At 64.4% G+C, this 18,101-nt stretch overlaps 1 protein-coding gene across 9 annotated transcripts; it reads left to right on the top strand.

The window, feature by feature from the left end:
• The first annotated feature begins 2,778 nt into the window (after nucleotides 1-2,778).
• ZDHHC8 (zinc finger DHHC-type palmitoyltransferase 8) lies at nucleotides 2,779-17,596 on the top strand. 9 transcript variants are annotated; one of them, XM_059040193.2, is made up of 11 exons: nucleotides 2,779-3,014; nucleotides 9,239-9,360; nucleotides 9,528-9,685; nucleotides 9,763-9,935; nucleotides 10,140-10,242; nucleotides 10,685-10,776; nucleotides 10,926-11,067; nucleotides 11,261-11,381; nucleotides 11,455-11,564; nucleotides 12,876-13,876; nucleotides 16,690-17,596. In XM_059040193.2, exons 1-11 carry the CDS (start codon nucleotides 2,911-2,913, stop codon nucleotides 16,913-16,915), a joined length of 2,352 nt encoding a protein of 783 aa, XP_058896176.1. In that variant the 5' UTR covers nucleotides 2,779-2,910; the 3' UTR covers nucleotides 16,916-17,596. The 9 variants fall into 9 exon arrangements, with proteins under 9 accessions (XP_058896176.1, XP_058896178.1, XP_058896181.1 ...); XM_059040195.2 differs by lacking the exon at nucleotides 16,690-17,596 and adding an exon at nucleotides 14,960-16,183 and having other exon boundaries at nucleotides 2,784-3,014; XM_059040198.2 differs by lacking the exon at nucleotides 16,690-17,596 and adding an exon at nucleotides 15,567-16,183 and having other exon boundaries at nucleotides 2,816-3,014.
• The last annotated feature ends 505 nt before the right edge of the window (nucleotides 17,597-18,101 follow it).

Genomic DNA, 18,101 nt, shown 5'->3' with positions numbered 1-18,101 from the left:
CTGAGCTGGTGCTGGTGGGGCAGGTAGCCTGGGGAAGCCAGTGCTATCCTGGAGACCTAAACAGCCCTGCTTTGCCCCATGGCCAGGAGCAGGGAGGTTTTTTCCTGGCCTTTGGAGGAGAGAGGAAGCCCACCAGGTCCCCTTGGCTGTGGCACAGAGAGACCCAGTGAGTTCCTTGGTTTCAGCCGGGTATCTTTTGTTGGCCCTCAGCCCTGGCAGAGCCACCCGTCCACAGCTCACACATCTGGCGTTGTGCCGGGTGCAGGTGGGGCTCAGCCCCACAGCCATCCTTGGAAAAGACCTGTCTGCGTGCTCCTGGCCCTCCGTCTGGGTGGAGGCTGGGGACATCTGCAGGAGCTTTCAGTAAGGGACGACTTCAGGGATGCAAGTGGGTTAGTGCCGTTTGGAGTTTGTCCTGTAAGGCAGGTAGGCCTAAGCAGCAGAGAGGTTCACCAAGCACATGGTCAGGCCTGTAATGGCTTGTGTCCCGGGAGACCACCTGGGGCTCGGAGCTCCCGCAGGGGAAGGGGAGGATCATGGCAGGAGCCGACCCTGGAGCATCTATCAGAGTCTTCCATCATAGCCCGGCCCTGGCCTGTCTTCCCTGTGTCCCGTGTCCCGTTTAAACCTCACTTCCTTGGCCCCTCTGGTGGAGGCACCTCCAAAGGAAGCCAAACTGAAGACCTCACTGGCCTTGGTTACATGCTGGCATCCCAAGGCCTCGCTTGCTCGCCAGGCACCTGTGTTGGTCCTTCCCACCCAGGGAGGGACGTGGAAGCTTTTGCACCTCCCCATTTCAGTCGTGATGCTGGTGGAGGTCACAATGCATTGACCGGAAAGGCTGGTGCTGGGCCATGGTCCTTCTCCAGGGAAGGGTGGTCAGACACCCCTGCCAGCACAGAAGGGACGTGTAACATCTCTGCTTTGGGCTGTAGTACATAGTGAATCCCACTTACTGTAAAATGCCAGGCTGACTTCCCTCCTCTTGGGTGAGGAGATGTGTCTCCAAGGGGGGAACCCTGAGTGGGGTGGCCCCTCAGGGTGGCTGGGGCACAGCCGTGCTGTGACCAGGCTTCACTGCAAGGTGTGACAGCCAGGACGATCAGGGATGCTGTGGGGGCTCCTCTGAGCCCCCAGCCAGTGTATGTCCAGGTGGACTCCCTGAGGCCAGGGTGTGTGAGGGGGTGTGTGATGGGGTGGGGGTGGGGCACGAAATGGCCACTGTTCCAGGTCAGTCCCCTGGCCTGCAGCTCAGGCACCCTCTGCTGTACTCAGGAGAGGACACGGGCCATGGCCTCACTGGGTCCCTCCCACCTGGGACCCCTCTGCCCAGGCAGTCAGCAGGGACCTCTTCAAGAGGGACACGTGCCCTTCCTGCCCATGCCCAGCGACAGGTGCTCACTGCACAGCTCTCACCCCGCACAGACCTGGAGGCCCTCCGGGGGCCTCCATGTGCTGGACCGCAAAAGGGCAGGAGCCAGGGCCAGGCCTGGGGGGGCTACAGTGTGTCCTCAGGCCCCGAGGCCACCAGAGGCTGAGGCAGCTTGGGCAGAGCAAGGAGGTGTCTGCTCTCTGCTCACCTCTGGGCCCTGGGCCTCCTGGGGTGGGTGGGCTCCCGGAGGGCCAGAGGCTGTAACTGGGGGTGGTGGGAGGAAGCCCATTACCGCCTCTGCTGTCCAGCAGCTGCATTAATGCCTCTGTTCTGGCCCCCAAGCCCAGGTTCCTTTCTAACAGCTCACGGCCCTGCCTGCTGGGGGTAGGACCTTAAGGCAAGGTGGGGTCTTCCAGTCTGAGGAGTCCCAGGGCCTGTGCAGAATGGCCCGAGGAGGTAGCCCGAGGAGGTGGCTGCTGGGCTGCGCGGGGTTCTGGCTTTAGAGAAGCAGATGCCCAGGGCCAGGGAGGGCAAGGGCCCCACTTGGATTCCGACCTGGGGAGGGGGCAGATGGGTCTTGGTTTCAGAACAGAGGACCCAGGGACGGGATGTGCTGGAGGGCACAGACTTGCCGGTCCTCACTGTGGAGGCTGTGGTATGCCCACGCGCAGCCCAGCACTGCAAGACTGCTGGTCCACCTTAAGCGACAGCAGTGCGGTGCTCGCGGGGTGGGATTTCCTGCAGGAGGTGGGCCTGCCCGCGGGCCTATCCCAGGCACAGGCAGGGTGCCCGGCCCTTCCCGAGGGGCACTCCACTCTGTCCTGGGAGGCCTGCAGCCTGGGCTGGGATGCAGAGGGACCAGCAGCCCCTCCCTCCTTACCCTGCCCCCTGGCCCTGTGATTCAAGGGCTGTGAGGTGGGCAGGGGATAAACAACCAAGGTGCCCCTGCAGTGTCACGATCCCCCACCCTCATAAATGCTGCGGGTGGGGTGGGGTGGGGTGGGGTGGGGTGGGGTGGGGTGGGGCGGGCCCTACCCAGGAAGAGCTCCGAGGTGTTTAGGGAATGGTCTGCAAACAGGGACCCGGAAGGGACCTACATGCTCCAGTGCCGAGGCCTGTGGGTTGGGGACAGGAGGCCTGGCAGTCGCCGTGTGTATGTACCCCGGTGGGCAAGACCTCAGGTGCGCGGCGGCCGCATAGCCTCGGAGGGTCACGGGCTCCCAGCCTGGAGTTGGAGGAGAGGCCCCCCGCCGCGGGAGGGTCTGCCGCCGGCTCTGCCCCGAGCGCAGAGGGAGGAGGAGGAGGGAGGTGGCAGGCTGGGCAGGTGGGAGGGGCCGGCTGTCGCAAGGGGGCCCCGCCCGGCCCCACGGCCCCTCACCACCGGTCCACCTTAAGGGGCGCGCTGACATCAGCACGCTGTCTCCGCCGCACGGGAGGTGGGATTTCCTCTGCTGCCACCGCCGCTGCCTGGGTCCTGCCCGTCCAGCCGGCCCCGCCCGCCCGGCCCTGGGGAGGGATGCGGCGGCGCGGCGCCCAGGATGCCCCGCAGCCCCGGGACGCGCCTCAAACCCGCCAAGTACATCCCGGTGGCCACGGCGGCCGCACTGCTGGTCGGCTCCAGCACCCTGTTCTTCGTATTCACGTGAGTCGGCCGCGGCACTGGGGCCAGAAGGGGCAGGGCTGCGCACAGCGGTGGACGCGGCCTGGCGGGACCAGGGCCGGGGTTGGGCTGGTGGGCTGGGCTGGGTGGGGGCACCAGGGCCGTAGGCAACTTGAGACCCCACTCTGGGCCAAGGCTGATGCCACGAGCGTGCCCGTCCTGGGATGCCAGGGACAGGTGAGTCCTGGGTGTGAGAACACTGGTGTCCGACGGCCACCCCGTGAGCATACAAGGCAGGCCCTGGGTGCGAGGCGCCGGCCCGGGGAGGGGAGCGTGTGCGGGGGCTGCCCAGGGTGTGGCTGCAGCCCTGCCATCCCCACCAGGGGAGGGGGGCCACGCAGAGCCACCAGCCCTCCTTGCGGAGGAGCCAAGGACGACTCTCGAGTGCCCTCCCAGCCATCCAGCCCCAGACCAGAGCCAAGTTGTTCCCGCGTAGGTGTGGCCTGGCCCGGCTGCCACGTGCCTGCCCCATGGCCACGGCCGACGCTGGCCTGGCAGTGCCCCCTGCCTTCTCTTGACCTCCTTCTCAGGAAGGCCCAGTGGTCACAGCTGGAGGGCCCAGGCCAGGCCACACCCAGGGACACTGACCTCGGTGGGCACTGGGGGGAAGAGGGCAGGCAGGTCCTGGGCCTGTGCAGACCAGGGCAGGCGCTGACCACAGTTCCCTCTGCATTATCGTGCCACCTCCCCTCCCCAGGGCACAGGGAAGGGTTGGGGACCCCAGACTTCAGCCATGCAGGTCTGCGACCGCCTCCTGCCACAATTCCTAGGGCTGGGATACAGCCAGGTCACCAGAGTAACAACAACTCTAGCCTTCCTGGGGACCTGAGGCTTGGGGTGGCCGCAGCCAGTGGGGCATCTGTTCCAAGGCGGGGGTGGGCAGGAGCCAGCTGGGTACCCTTTCACCTTAGCCGGGGCGAGGGCAGCAGCACAATGACGGAAGGCTGCACTGGGCACCTTGGAGGTAGGCGAGCCCCGACCTGGAGGCTGGGCTGGGTGGGCACCACAGGCTGCCAACAGTGTGTTTAAAAAAGGCCTGTGTGGACAGGCTTATTTCTGGCTTTGGCGAGCAGACTTGTTCTTGTCACTCAGATGCTGCTGGCTATGAGGCTGTGGGCAGCGGGCGCGGGCCGAGGTTGGATGCGTCCCGCTGAGGCTTCTGAAGGGTGGGGCCTGGGCAGGGGTCTTGAGGGAGTCTCAGCCCTGCTTCCCTGCAGCCTGGCCTCCACTTGCTGGTTCTGGTTTCTCACTCCCCAAGTGCAATTCAGCATTTGTCCTGACTTTAAAAGGAATATGCGTTCTCTGATGAGAACTTGCGAAATGCTGGGAAAAAGTTCAACAAGCAACTGAGATCAACCCCACCCCAGGGAGCTCACCCACCTCCTCTCCCCTTAGGTGCACACAGGCCCCCTGAAGGGTGCTTGTCCTGAGCCTTCTCTTGATTTCAGAGGATCCTTAGTGTCCTGTGAACTCGACCCACCCCAGGGACTGGGCATGGAGGCTGCCTGCCCTCCCTCTGCTCTCACTGCTGGGGTTCTGGGTTCTGGGTTCAGTGACCCAGCTCTGAGAGGTTCGGGGTTGCTTCGGGGCAGCACAGGCGTACCCTGCATCCTGCCCTGAGTGACTCACTCTGCCTGAGAGACCATGTGGAAGATGGAGGTGCAGGGGTCTGGCTGGCGTCCGGGTGCAGCAATCATCTTGCCAAGGGACCCTCACTTGCCCCCCAGAACAGGGATCCCTGCACCCCACGGCCACATTCCTTGGCTGAATGGCCATTGAGGACCCTGGCCGGTGCCCAGCCCAGTTCTGCTGGCGTTGTAGTTCCTGAGGGGGTCTGCTGGGTGGCCCAGGCCCAATGATATCATCAACAGTGGGCTGATTCCGGGTAAGCAGGGGGCCAAGCAGTCCCCTTCTTGGGACAGTCCTCTCGTCACCCCGGTACCCACACCTCTGCCCTGTTTCTAATCCCAGGCCCACTGCAGACTCAGACACCCGCTCCTGGGCCCTTCCTACCCTGCCCTTGGGGCCCTGCAGGATTCTGTCTGCTCTGCTCCTTGGACTTCACTGGAAGCTGAGTAGTCCCCGGCCCCCTCTCTACACTCAGTAAATATGAGTTGCCCCGTTGAGACAGGTCCACGTAGGCAGCAGCTCCGGGTGTCACTCAGGGTGGGGAGCCCAGGCCTAGAGGACCAAAGACCCCTCCCTTGGGCCAGCTCTCTGAGGGGCTCGGCCAGCAGGACATTCAGACATGTCACCAGGAAAGGCTGGGGTGTGGGGAGGATGCCCAGAGCTGGGGCTGTCCCCCCGTAAGGATGGGTAGCATGCCTCAGGGTAGGTTCCTGGTGGCCCTCCTCCTCCAGGAAGGCTTCCTGGGTTCTTGTACAGTTCTGTCCCTCTGGGCCCCAGAAGGCTCAGCATCAGGCCAGGTCAAGTGCTGGGAGGGGTCCGAGAGCGCTGAGGCCAGGTCTCTGCCCGTTCCCCTTCCTCCTCCTGGAGCCACCTTACAGAACGACAGGGACCCTGTGAACATCAGAGGGCCAGGGCTGCTTGGTGGAATACCCATGCCTGGGGCCCACACTTGGCTGTCTTGTCTCTGTCTGGGGCCGGTGGGCTGACTTCTGGGATGTCATGGCAGGTCCCCAGGATGGGCCTGAGCTCTCCCTATGCTTAGAGACCCAGTCAGCCACAAGGCCCAGACTAGGACAGTGAGAGTTCCAGTCCAAGACCAAGCCAGGCTGCGGCGGGCCTAGGTGGATGGAGCTGCTGGCAGGGACCATATGGGGAGGGGAACACTTGGTGTTAGCCTCCTGCCAGGACTTGCTGTGTGTACCCCTGGTCCCCTGAGCTTCAGTTTCCCCATCCGCTTGGGTGTCTGTAGGGTGGGTGCATGTGGCCAGAGGCCCTGCCTGGCTGGACCAGGGCAGAATGGCCGCAGACCCTCTGGTTCCGGGTGTCCCGTGTGTGAGCTTCATTAGTCAGTGTTAATGAAGAACCTGATTTAAGTGAAAACGTCTGAGTTAAAATTTTCCATTCTGCATTTAGCCGAGGCCGCATGCTACGCTGCAGAACCCCGTCCTGCTGGGCGGTGTCTCCCGCCGGCCCAGGTGGGGCCATGGTGGAGGCTCAGGAGGGGGGCCAGCCCGGGGGAGGGGCCTGCAGTATGTCTGCCACCAGTGGGCAGTGTCCAACCCCTGCCCGGCAGGACGAGCCTGGAGCACACCATTCCCTGGGAGGGGAGTGGGGTGTCATCCCTGAGGGCAGAGAGGTGCTCCTGGAGCCTGGCACAGACTCAGGCGGCCGGAGCAGTGCTGCCTGCCAGGCCTCGCCCACGGAGCTCGTGTGTCCTCACACATCCTCACACTTGCCCAGCCCACAGGGAGCTGAGAGATGTCCAGAGAGGGCTGGGGTGTGTGGGTCAGTGGAGGAGGGGCAAGTCTGCATCTGTGTTTGTGCGTGAATGAGGGTACAAATGTGCCATTGCGTGCACAAGTGTGCATATCCGTAGACACGTTGGCACACACGTGCCTTTTGTGTTGATCACATGTGCGTGTGTGTATGCATGCTTGTGCAGTATCCACACATGTACGCCTGGAGCATTGTGTGTGTCTGCGTGTATGCTACACATGTGTGCATGCATGGGTCCCTGCATGTTCATGTGGATGTGCGTGTGTTCTTTCGTCTTCTCCCCTACTTAGCCGTTCCTGGGCCCTGGCAGCATTGGCTAGTGAGCCAGTCCTTGTTGGGCATGACCCAGGCCTCAGCCCTGCTTATGGCACAGCCTGGGGGTAGAGGCCCCCGGGGCGAGGATGGGGGGACGGATGCATGGCAGTGCCTGATCCTGGGTCTGAGTGAAGCCTTGGGGGCTGGAGGTGGTGAGTGGAGGGTGCAGTGGCTCAGGTCCCAATCAGAGAACCCATGCCCTCCCAGACTTGCCCAGCACCGGCTAAAGCCCCACCCTGCCCTCCACAGTATGTGCTGCCCACGCGTGCCGTGGGTGGGTGGTGTCCACCCTGGGTAGAGGCCGTCTAGCACCTCATTGAAAGCGTTACTCCATCACCTTGCAGCTGCTGCTCTCCCCAACCCCAACCGTGTCGCTCAGGGTCATCGAGGCCCAGGGAGGACAAAGCAGTGTGGGCCTCCAGGGCGGGGGTTCAGTCCCTGCCTTGGGCGACAAGCCCTCGGATACCCTTGATTGTAAAATGGGGATGACAGAAGCGCCACCCCCCAGCCTGAAGGGTGGGATGCATGGTCCACTGAGCAGGGCCGGCGGGCAGTGGACTCTGAACATCTGCCGGTAAAACTCGGAGGGCAATGATGAAGGGCCGCGTTCAGCCCCGTCCTACGTCCCTCCTTCAGCGCCCGCCTGCCTGCTGCACTTCATGTCTGCGTGTCTGTCCGTTCTCGGCCAGTTCCTTCCTCTCGAGAGCAGGCTGGCTTCCCAGTGTGCGACAGTGCAGGTACCCGAGAGCCACGTTTTCCTTTTGCACAGACTACGTGGTCAGCCCTCCCAGAAGGCGTGTGGGGAGCTGGCTCGCAGCACCAGGGTGGGTCCGCAGTGCCCACCTCTCCCAGGTTCTGGCTGTGCCTGGCTCTCTCTCACCTGTCTTCACCGGCATCTGGGCTTCCTAGCCCCCTCCCACCCTCTTGGGCAGACCATGCCTCAGGCGCCCAGCATCATCCTGCCAAATGACATTGGATCGGAGGTCACAAACATACATTGAGCGCTGTCTGCACGCCAGGCTCCAGCGTGCAGGGATGGGGAGTGTGGAAGGTATCTGCTCTGGGCTGCCTGGGCAGAGGTGGTGGAGGAAGACCTCCTAGCAGAGGGACCCCGTGTCCTCAGACTGTGCATCACTTCCACGGCAGGTTCTGGAGAAGAGGAAGGGGCAACACACGGCTCCTAGCCCGCCGAGTGTGCTGCCTGCCGTGGGAGCAGAATCTTTAAATAGCCTCTTGCTTTCCACTAAAAATAGAGAAGTTCCGCTACCATGGAGGTGGTTGCTGGGGTGGCAGGGCTGGCTCCCAGCCAAGGCAGGCGTGGGTGCCAGTGTGGCCGGCGTATGCCGTGGGGGCGGGCAGGGCCACGGGCACGACTCACTCTGCGGGTGGCCACAATGCCCTGTCCACATGGTCAAGTCTGGTTTAGGGGATCCCCACCGGCCCCCCAGCTCCACAGAGGACCTGAGTGCGTGGAGGGAAGCAGACCCACTGGGTGCCCCCTGCTTATCACAGCAGCCATGGGAAGGACGGTGAGCCTGAAGCCAGAGGAGCTTTGTAATAGCTTAGTGGGCAGAGACCCACTACAGGGTTGGGACAGGGGGTCACAGGCCATGTGCCCGAGGACTGGCAAGTCTCCAGTGAGGGGGTGCTCTGGTCAGGTCCTGCGAGGCCTGAGGAAGATGCTCTCTGTGCCAGAGTGTCCACCAGGGAGGCGTGTGAGACCTTTGCTGGGAGCCAGAAGTCTGAGAAGGCTTCATGGAAGAGGGGGCAGCCTTGGAGCCAAGTGGCGAGGGGTGATGAGAGATGGTGGAGGGGTGGGGGGCGCCATGCTTTTAGAGTCTCCAAGTATTCTGCACTGCCTTATGGAGAGTAAGGTGACAAACTAAAAAGAAGAGGCAGCCTGGGCGAGGATGCACCCGGGGCCCAGGCCCTGAGACTGCACCCCTCAGGGAAGAGCAGGCATGAACCCCTCCATGCATTTACAGACTGAGGATTGGGGCTCCCCACACCACACCCCAGAATCTCCCTGGCAACAGGGTCCTGCCAAGCTGGGGACAGGTCTGAGTGAGGCCCAGGGCTGGCCTGAGCTGCCCGGCAGGTCACTGGCCTCTACCCATCAGAGCACATGGGCAGAGCCAGCTCCTTTCCCATCTAGGGCAGGGGACCTGGAAAGATGCCCAGCTGGGGCAGGAGGACGTGGCTTGGCTCTGGCCCATGGGCCTCTCTGAGCCTCAGTCTGCTCAACTGGGAGTTGAGCTCCTAACAGACGCTCAGGGGTGTCTGGGTCAGGGCTGGCACACACAGCGCCTGTGCACAGCCCCTGAGTGTTGAGTAGAGAAGCAGTGGGCCCGTGGCAACAGTGGTCTCCCTGACTGCCATGCTGGGCACTGCACATGTGTGGCCAAGCCTAATTCCTCTGCCCCGCGTCCCCTCCCCACACACCTGCCACACTCCCAGATCCAGCTCTGCACTACTGTCCAACACAGGTGCCCATGGTTGACACGAGCTGTGTCCCCAGCCGTTCCTGTCTACAATGGCATCCTCTTCCTCTTTGTGCTGGCCAACTTCAGCATGGCCACCTTCATGGACCCTGGCGTCTTCCCCCGAGGTAGGGCCCTGTGCTGGGGCAGCTCATCTGGCTGACTTTCGCTAGAGTATGAGTGGCTGACAAAGGAGAGCCTGGCTGGGGGCTTTGTGGGGCGTGCGTGGGTGGGGCTGGCTGGAGAGGGGCTCTCCTGCCAGGGAAGTCACTTTCGTGCTGCCCCTGGCCCACAGCGGATGAGGACGAGGATAAGGAGGATGACTTCCGGGCCCCGCTGTACAAGAACGTGGATGTGCGGGGCATCCAGGTCCGTATGAAATGGTGCGCCACCTGCCACTTCTACCGCCCACCACGCTGCTCCCACTGCAGCGTCTGCGACAACTGCGTGGAGGTGACCGCCTGCCCCGCCCCCAGCCCACGCCCTCCTCCCCTGCCCGCTGTGTGCCCTGACGCGCTGTTCCTGCCCAGGACTTCGACCACCACTGCCCCTGGGTCAACAACTGCATTGGGCGCCGCAACTACCGCTACTTCTTCCTGTTCCTGCTGTCGCTCAGTGCTCACATGGTGGGCGTCGTAGCCTTCGGCCTGGTCTACGTGCTGAACCATGCCGAGGGGCTGGGTGCCGCGCACACCACCATCACGTATCCTTGGCCTGACCACAAAGGCTATGTGGACCGGGGACACTTCTCACAGGGGAAGTCGAGGCTTGGAGGGGTGGGTCGGCAGCCCAGAAGTCCCCAGGGAGTGGGTCTCCTTCCCTGAGTGGGCGGTGGGGAGGGGGCGGGTAGTCTGTCCACAGGCGCCTGCTCCATCCTCACCCATGACCGTTGGCCTTAACAGGCCAGCATGGCCGTCATGTGTGTGGCCGGTCTCTTCTTCATCCCTGTCATCGGCCTCACTGGCTTCCACGTGGTGCTGGTCACTCGGGGCCGCACCACCAATGAGCAGGTGCAGACCCTGGGTGGGGCCATACAGTGATGGGGGTGGGCATGGGAGGGTCTCCGACGGGCTGAGCGAGGAGCCAGGGCTGTACAGGGACTGGGGTGGGGTGGGGCAGGGCAGGGCTGTGGGGGCCCTCGGCTGACGTGCAGCCGTGGTAGGGGAAGCTCTGGCCCTGGAGACGCCAGGTGGGGTTTGGCATGTGGGGTCTTACCTGCCCTGCCCCCCTCCTCGCCCCCATCTGTGGGCACTGCAGCCACCAGTGAATCAGAGCCCAGAAATTCCACAGCTGCATGCAGGGGCAGACCCTGGTGACCTGGGTGGGGGACACCCCTGGGCTGACCCTGCCCAACTCACCTCTGTGGAACCCCTGCTGTCCCTGCCTGTCCCCCCTGCCCTCCTTGGCCAGACCCTGGCTGGCCAGGCTGGCTGAGGGGTCCCATGTCCACAGGTGACGGGGAAGTTCCGTGGGGGTGTGAATCCCTTCACCCGCGGCTGCTATGGGAACGTGGAGCATGTGCTGTGCAGCCCCCTGGCGCCCCGGTGAGGCCCGGCGGGTGTCCAGTGGGCCTCCTCGGGGTTTGGGGTGGGCAGCCATGGGCCCTCAGCCTGATCCACTTCTGCTTTTGGCAAGTGGGGTCCTGCCCTTGGCATGCATGCCCTGGCCACTGACCCCTCTGCCCCTGGTGCAGGTATGTGGTGGAGCCGCCCCGGCTGCCGCTTGCTGCTCGCCTGAAGCCGCCCTTCCTTCGGCCGGAGCTCCTGGAGCGGGCGGCACCGCTCAAGGTCAAACTTAGTGACAACGGGCTGAAGGCTGGCCTGGGCCACAGCAAGGTGGGGGCCCAGGGGTGGGGTAAGGGATGGGGTGAGGTGGGAAGCAGTCAGGTTGGAGGGGCCTAAGAGTAGAAGGGGGAAGGACTGGGTGGAATGGGGGAGGGGTCTAGGTCCCAGGCCCCAGGATGGAGTCCCCAGCTAAGCCCTGCCCGTGGCCTGTACCCTACACACCACTGACCGCGCCCCCTCCCAGTCCAAGGGCAGCCTGGACCGGCTGGATGAGAAGCCGCTGGACCTGGGGCCACCGCTGCCCCCCAAGGCGGAGGCCGGCACATTTGGCAGCGACCTGCAGACCCCACGCCCCGGCAGTGCTGGTGAGGCGGGGGCAGCCAAACGGAGGGAGGGGCACAGACTGATCCCAGTCTGACAGTGGTCCATCTCCCCCAGAGAGCGCCCTGTCGGCGCAGAGGACCAGCCCCCCGACACCCGCCATGTACAAGTTCCGGCCCGCCTTTCCCACGGGTACCAAGGCTTCCTTCTGTGGGCCAGGCGAGCAGGTGAGGAGGCCTGGCCCTGCCCGGAGGTCCCGAGGCCCCGCCCCAGAGGCTCCACCCAAGAGGCCCCGCCCGGGAAGCTCCAGAGCCCCGCCCCCAGACTTCGCCACGCCCTGGAGGTCGTGTCCCCAGGAATCCTACCTGACGCCCCACCCCAGGCCTCACCCCTGAAAGACCCGCCTGGGTCACAGAGGGTGTGGGCATCCCAGCCGGGGCTGGTAGAGGGGAGCAGGGCCTGGTGTCCTGGGAGGGGCTGGCACAGGCAGTCCTAGCCACCCGGCCCTTGGCCAGTGTTGCCTGCTGGCTCTAGGAGCTGCCTCCTGGGGGCACTGTGTGCCAGGATGCCTGGAATTCCACCATTAGTCACTCTGTAAGGTCGTCAGGGCCCTCGGGAAGGCTTCAGAGGAATTTGAGATTGTTTGAGGAAGCACATTTATTCTCTGCGTTCACGTGGAGCAGCGGATGGCCTGAGCAGACACCCAGACCCCTGAGGTTCCCAGCCTGCCTGCCTCCTTCATGCCACCAGAGGGCAGGCCTGTGGCTGAGCCAGCACACTTGGACCAGCCTCTCTCTCCCAGGGAACTCCCTCCAGGACTGATATCCTGCCTGACCCTGCCTCTGAGGCCTGCTGGTCAGGGCAGTGAGTCTGGGCCTCCCTGGCCAGTGTCCGGTGGCCCTTCTTGGAATGAGGGGGCTTAGGTGGGTTGCCTCCTTCCTGGGATTGTCCTGGATCTCATGGAGGGTCTGGCTGGTTGGCCAAGTGCCCTGAGGCCATATTTGTCCCCACCCATGCGCCTTCTGGGTTTTGAGTTTCTGCAGGCTCCTGTCCCAGTCCAAGTCTGTGTGCCTGGAATCACGGAGAATCTAAAAGGCCCCTCTCTGTCACTGTGGCTACCCCCTGGGCTGCTGGGCTCTGAGGGCACTGCCTTGCTATCTGCTTTGCACTGCCCACACAGACCCTCAGCTGTGGGGTGCGTGGGAGAGGCCATGGGTCACTGTGGTTATTAAGTCTCTTTGAGGTCCTGATGCCAAGGCTGCCCCAAGGCCCCTTCCTCTCCCTGGGGAGTTGGGCTGGAGCAGATGCACAGCCTTCCCTGGAGAGATTCTGGGGCCCCCTGCTCTGCTCCACTCTGTCCCCACTTCCCTCCGTGGGGCACAGGGGATAGAGAGCTTCTGGGAACAGCTCGTCAGTTGCACCTGCTGCCACCCCTGATGCCACTGGGATTGCAACTTCCTAGTGGGCACAGAGCACTTGGTGAGGGGTCAGGGCACAGTGGGTGGGCCAAGATGGATGTGCGCCATCTCCCCCTGCAGGTCACGGGCACTGACTCCCTGACACTGGGGGAGGACAGCATCCACAGCCTGGACTTTGCATCCGAGCCCAGCCTGGACGTCCCTGACTACCCACCCAGCAGCCTGCATGCGGCCTACCCACCATCCCCACCACTCAGTGCTGCTGACACCTTCTCAGGCGCCTTGCGCTCCCTGAGCCTCAAGGCCGCCAGCCGGCGGGGCGGGGACCACGTGGCCCTGCAGCCCCTGCGCTCTGAGGGTGGGCCCCCCACGCCCCACCGTGGCCTCTTTGCCCCCCACGCGCTGCCCAACCGCAATGGCAGCCTGTCCTACGACAGCCTGCTGAACCCTGGCTCTCCCGGGGGCCACACATGCCCGGCCCACCCCTCAGCTGGCGCAGCCAGCTACCGCTCGCCCTACCTGCACGCGGGGGCAGCAGGCGACCCACCACGGCCCCCGCCCCGCAGCTTCAGCCCCGTGCTGGGCCTGCGGCCTCGGGAGCCCTCACCTGTGCGCTACGACAACCTGTCCAGGACCATCATGGCCTCCATCCAGGAGCGCAAGGACAGGGAGGAGCGTGAGCGGCTGCTGCGCTCTCAGGCTGACTCGCTCTTTGGCGACTCGGGCGTCTACGATGCACCCAGTTCCTATAGCCTGCAGCAGGCCAGCGTGCTGTCCGAGGGCCCCCGTGGCCCCGCGCTGCGCTGCAGCTCCAGGGACGACCTGGTGGCCGGGCCCAGCTTCGGGGGCGCCCGCAACCCCGCGCTGCAGGCGTCGCTGTCCTCGCTGTCCAGCGCCGTGAGCCGGGCGCCGCGGACCTCCTCTTCCTCCCTGCAGGCAGACCTGGCCAACAGTGGTGCCCCGGGGGCCCGGCCCGCCAGCGGCTCGCACAGGTCGCCCGTGCGCCAGGTCCCTCCGTCCCCACCTAGCACTCCCCGCTCGCCCTCCTACGTGGGCCCCAAAGCCGTCGCCTTCATCCAAGCGGAGCTCCCAGAACCGCCGCCCTCGCTGTCTGTGCAGAGGTGGGTGCTCAGGGTGCGGTCAGCTGCCGGGCACAGGGCAGGTGTCTGGCTGCCTGCAGGGCCTCTTGGCCAAGCACGTGGGGGCTGCCCAGGAGGCCTGAGGCTACCTAGGGGGGTGGGCCTCACCCACCTTGGAGGATCCTGGAGGCCAGTGTGAGGGTAGCCTGGCTCCAAGGACGCCCTGGCATGTCCTGGGACCAGGGGCAGGAGAATTTGCATCTTGAGCCCAACACCCACACTCTCCCCTGGCTGGCACAGACCCAGCATGTGGGGGACCCTAGGGTTCTTCCTCTAGAGATGGTGCCACTGTCCATGTCCAGAAGGTCAAGTCTGGGTGACCATCCTCCCACAGCAAAACATGCCACCCTGGGCACCATGGTCCTGGCCCTCGGGGGGCACACACCCCCAGGAAGCAAGGGCTTCCCTGCTCAGAGATGGGCAAACCGAGTCTCAGAAGGGCAGGCTGGTCCCAGGCCCAAGTACAAGAGCTGAGCACCTGCTGGGCACGTTTGCTCACCAGGGCTTCACCTGGCTGCCGTGAGCACGGGCTCAGTTGACTTCCTGTTGTAGGTGTAACAGGCCAGAGGGGGCAGCTGTGAGGCAGCCCAGGGAGGGAGGGGCTCCTGCCCACATGAATGCTGGGCAGCGAGGTCCATGCTACTGGTCAGTGCTGGGCAGGCTGGAGGGCAGAAGGGCAGCCCCTCGTCTCCCTTGGAGGGAGCAGGGAAGAGGCCACATCGTCACTGCTGGGCTTCCCAGCTCAGGGCACCAGGACAGGGCAGGGTCCAGGGACTCGCCTGGCCAGCATCCACCTGGCCTCCCTGTGTTCTGTGGTCTGTGCCGAGAGGCCTGGGAGGGGATGGTGGCCATTCTGACATCTGTGTCCTGTGACAGCATGGCCCTCCCCTGGCAGGTTCTGCTCCCCCACCCATTTCCGTGTGGCACCGTCCAGGGTCAGAGGCAGGGGCTGCCCAGTGCTCCGTCTGTGTCTGTGTCCTCTGTCCTCTTGCCTCCGCTGGCCCCTGTCCTGCCATGGTCCCGTGTTCACCGTGTGTGTGCGTGTGTGTGCTTGTTTTGATGCAGGGACCACCCTCAGCTGAAGACCCCCCCAAGTAAGCTTAATGGGCAGTCCCCGGGCCTGGCCCGCTTGGGGCCTGCCACCGGCCCCACAGGGCCCTCCGCCAGCCCCGCCCGGCACACGCTCGTTAAGAAGGTGTCCGGCGTGGGTGGGACCACATACGAGATCTCGGTGTGAGGACTGACTGCCACCCGTCGCCGTGGCGCCATGGGAGCCAGGACCCCCCCTCCCCACAGCGGCTGCCCCCCTCCCAACTTCTCTGCCCCGGGAGAGGAGGCCCAGGCTTGGTGTGGACGCATCAGCGGGAGGAGAACCACGCCTCCACGGGCCTATCCCTCGTGTTCGGCCCGTGCATCCACTCATCTGCTCACCAGGGCACGGCTGGGCCAAGGGCCATGAGGCTGCAGGATCTGCGTGTTGGTGGCCCTGCTCCCGCGAGCTGGGGCAGCAAGGGGGCGTGGACTGCACAGGTTGTCACCAGACCAGTCCCTACCCACTTCCCTTACACATGGGTCACTGTGGCCCAGAGATGGACAGAGAGGCCTGGGCCCCTGGCCGTCCTCCCAGACCGAGGGCCCCACCGCCCAGCTGCTCCTAACCATTGCCTTTCAGGGACCCGCTGGAAGCTTGTAGCTTGGCAAGGCCCACTCTTCTGCAGGGAGTCCAGGCCCAGCCCACAGGCACTCAGCTCCGGGACTGCTCTGGGTTCTGACGGACAGGTGCACAAATGGACAGACGGACGGACAGCCAGCTGTGGGTGGGGTCCTGGCTCCGTGTGTCTCGTCTCGCCCAGCTGGTGGGCGCGTCCCCGTGTCTGTGCGCTGAGCTGCCATGCCACGTCCCATGTGTTCACGCTCGGGCCCCCGCTGCCCCCACTGCCCGGAAACTCGCTTTAATTGAAGCCTTAATCTTTGCTTTATGCTCTTGTGGGAGTTGATGGGGGCAGGGGAAGCCGGCACAGGAGGCCGGATGCCGCCACAGGGGGCCCACGCGACCCCGAGTCCCCTCCCTGCAAACTGGAGACCCCCCACCCGAGGCATGCAAAGTCCAGGCCCTGCTGGAGCCTGGGCACCCACGTGGAAAGCACATCGGGGAGGGGTCGGAGTTTTGTCTGGCGCCAGGGACCCGAGAGTAAGCACACGGCAGCGTCTGCTTGCGTTGTGTCTGTTTTATGTTTTTATATCTACATCTATATATCTATAATTTTATTAAAAAAAGAAAAAGAGTCATTTCGATCCTTTCCTTGAGCAAGGCCAGGGGCTCCGGGCGGGGGCAGAGGGGGTCAGGCTCTGGGAGAGGTGGTGGCAGACAGTCCGGGCGTGGACATTCTGCGTGGGCGTTTCAGTGGACTTAAGCCAACTTGGAGGCCTGGGGGGTGGGGGCTGGCCAGCGGTTCTCTGGCTGACCAGCGTGAGGCTTCCCTGAGTCTGCGTCATCCCTGGCAGTAACAGGGAGTTTGGAGAGAAGCTGGGGCTGCAGGGACCCCGGGATCCCAGGAGCAGGGAGTGACTGCCCGTCCTGCAGCTACGCAGACTGGAGCTCATCTCCTGTCCCCCCTGCAAGTGTCTGGGGTGGGGGCGTTGGGAATCCACATCTTTTCAGGAGCTGGGGGACTGGGGCAGGGGCTGGCCCTGCGTGGGAGGCCAGCGGGTCCTCAGACCCTGAACCGGGCAGCTCTGCCCCTTGCTGACCTCCGCCTTTCTGCTTCTCTCTCACGGGACGCTGCAACCCGCAGGGGGCGGATCGGCACCTGCAGCCGTGGATGGGGGCGGCGTGGCCAGCCCAGGGTGCCCCCCGGCCTGCACCTGTGCCACCTCGGCCTCCCGGTGGACCGCTCATCACTGCGGGTCCCCTGGAGCCTGGCCACTGGGGCGCCACCCCGGGGGGCCGTGTGCCGTCTACACTCGGCCGCCTCCAGCCTCTTCCCCAGCCTCTCAGGGCCCGAGCGGGACACCAAGTAGGAGACTACAGGGCCCAAGAGGCCAGGCTGCCGTGGACCCTAGGGTGTGGGCTGGGCATCCCCTCTCCACCAGCTGCACCTTGACTGACACCGAGCCCACCAGGGCCCATGACCCTGTGCCCTCCCAGCTCAGGAAGTCCCCACCTGCTGCAGAGGGTGTGAAACCCTAGGTGGGGGCCCTGGAGCTGCTGGGACCAGCACAGCCTTCCCGGGTGTCACCATCACCTGACCCCCCTGCCTGACCAAGCACTTTACACGCCACTTCCTCCCAGGGAGCCCCGGCCTCTGTGGGTTGGGCTGGGTGTGGGTCTCAGGTCGCCCCTGCAGGTCGCTACACTCCCCCCTCCCTGCACCCAGCACATGAACAGATGCCTTAAGCTCCTGGAGCCGCCAGCTGGAGGATACCCCAGCCCACCGGCCCTGCCCGGTGGTCTTCACTCCTTCACTCTGAGATGTTGCACCTGGCAAGCTCAGAGGGCCCTGCCACCCCCAGCCTTGCAGCCCCCAGCCAGCTGGGCCTGGACGCTCCCAGGGGCAGAGCTGGGCCCTGGCCGTCCCCTCTGCCTGGGCAGCGGCTGTTTCTCCCACTTGGGGATGAGCAGCCACAAAGCTATTCTCTATTGTTCTAAAAGGTATTGCCCCGCCCCAGTTTAATGCACTAAATAAAATTTTTGGTGTTTACCTCCATGGCTCTGTCCACCAGCATGGTCCCCCTGTCCTCCAAGCCTCGGGGAAGTGCCAGGAGGCTGGACTGGACAGGACCCTGGGATGGGGAGGGAACAGGAGCCGGGGGCTGGGTGGTGGCTGGGCCGGTTTGAGAAGGGGGGTGGTCGGCCAGACAGGGACGTGGCTTATGTGAAGGGACAGCAGAGCCTGGGCTGAGAACCTGATCCCCGAGGTCCACCAGTCCCAGGGATGAGGCCTGAGGACCTCACTTTCAGTGGATCCCCTTCTGCACACCCTCTGCTCAGAGCCCTTCTGGTGGCCAGGGTGGTCTGGGGGCGTCCTGTGGAGAGGCTGCCCTGGCAGCAGATGGGGCTTGGGGGCCGAGGCAGGGGCACCACCCCTAGGAACCCTCACTGCAAGATCTGCCTGAGAAGGTGGCAAAGCCTCCTGTGCCCCGCCCCCGTTTCCATAGAAACAAGTGCACAGGCCTTGTGTCACTACTATATGTCCAGCCACAGGCC

The sequence above is a fragment of the Kogia breviceps genome, chromosome 15 (genome assembly GCF_026419965.1).
Source record: "Kogia breviceps isolate mKogBre1 chromosome 15, mKogBre1 haplotype 1, whole genome shotgun sequence".
Taxonomy (NCBI): domain Eukaryota; kingdom Metazoa; phylum Chordata; class Mammalia; order Artiodactyla; family Physeteridae; genus Kogia; species Kogia breviceps.
This window is presented reverse-complemented; position numbering and strand designations above follow the sequence as displayed.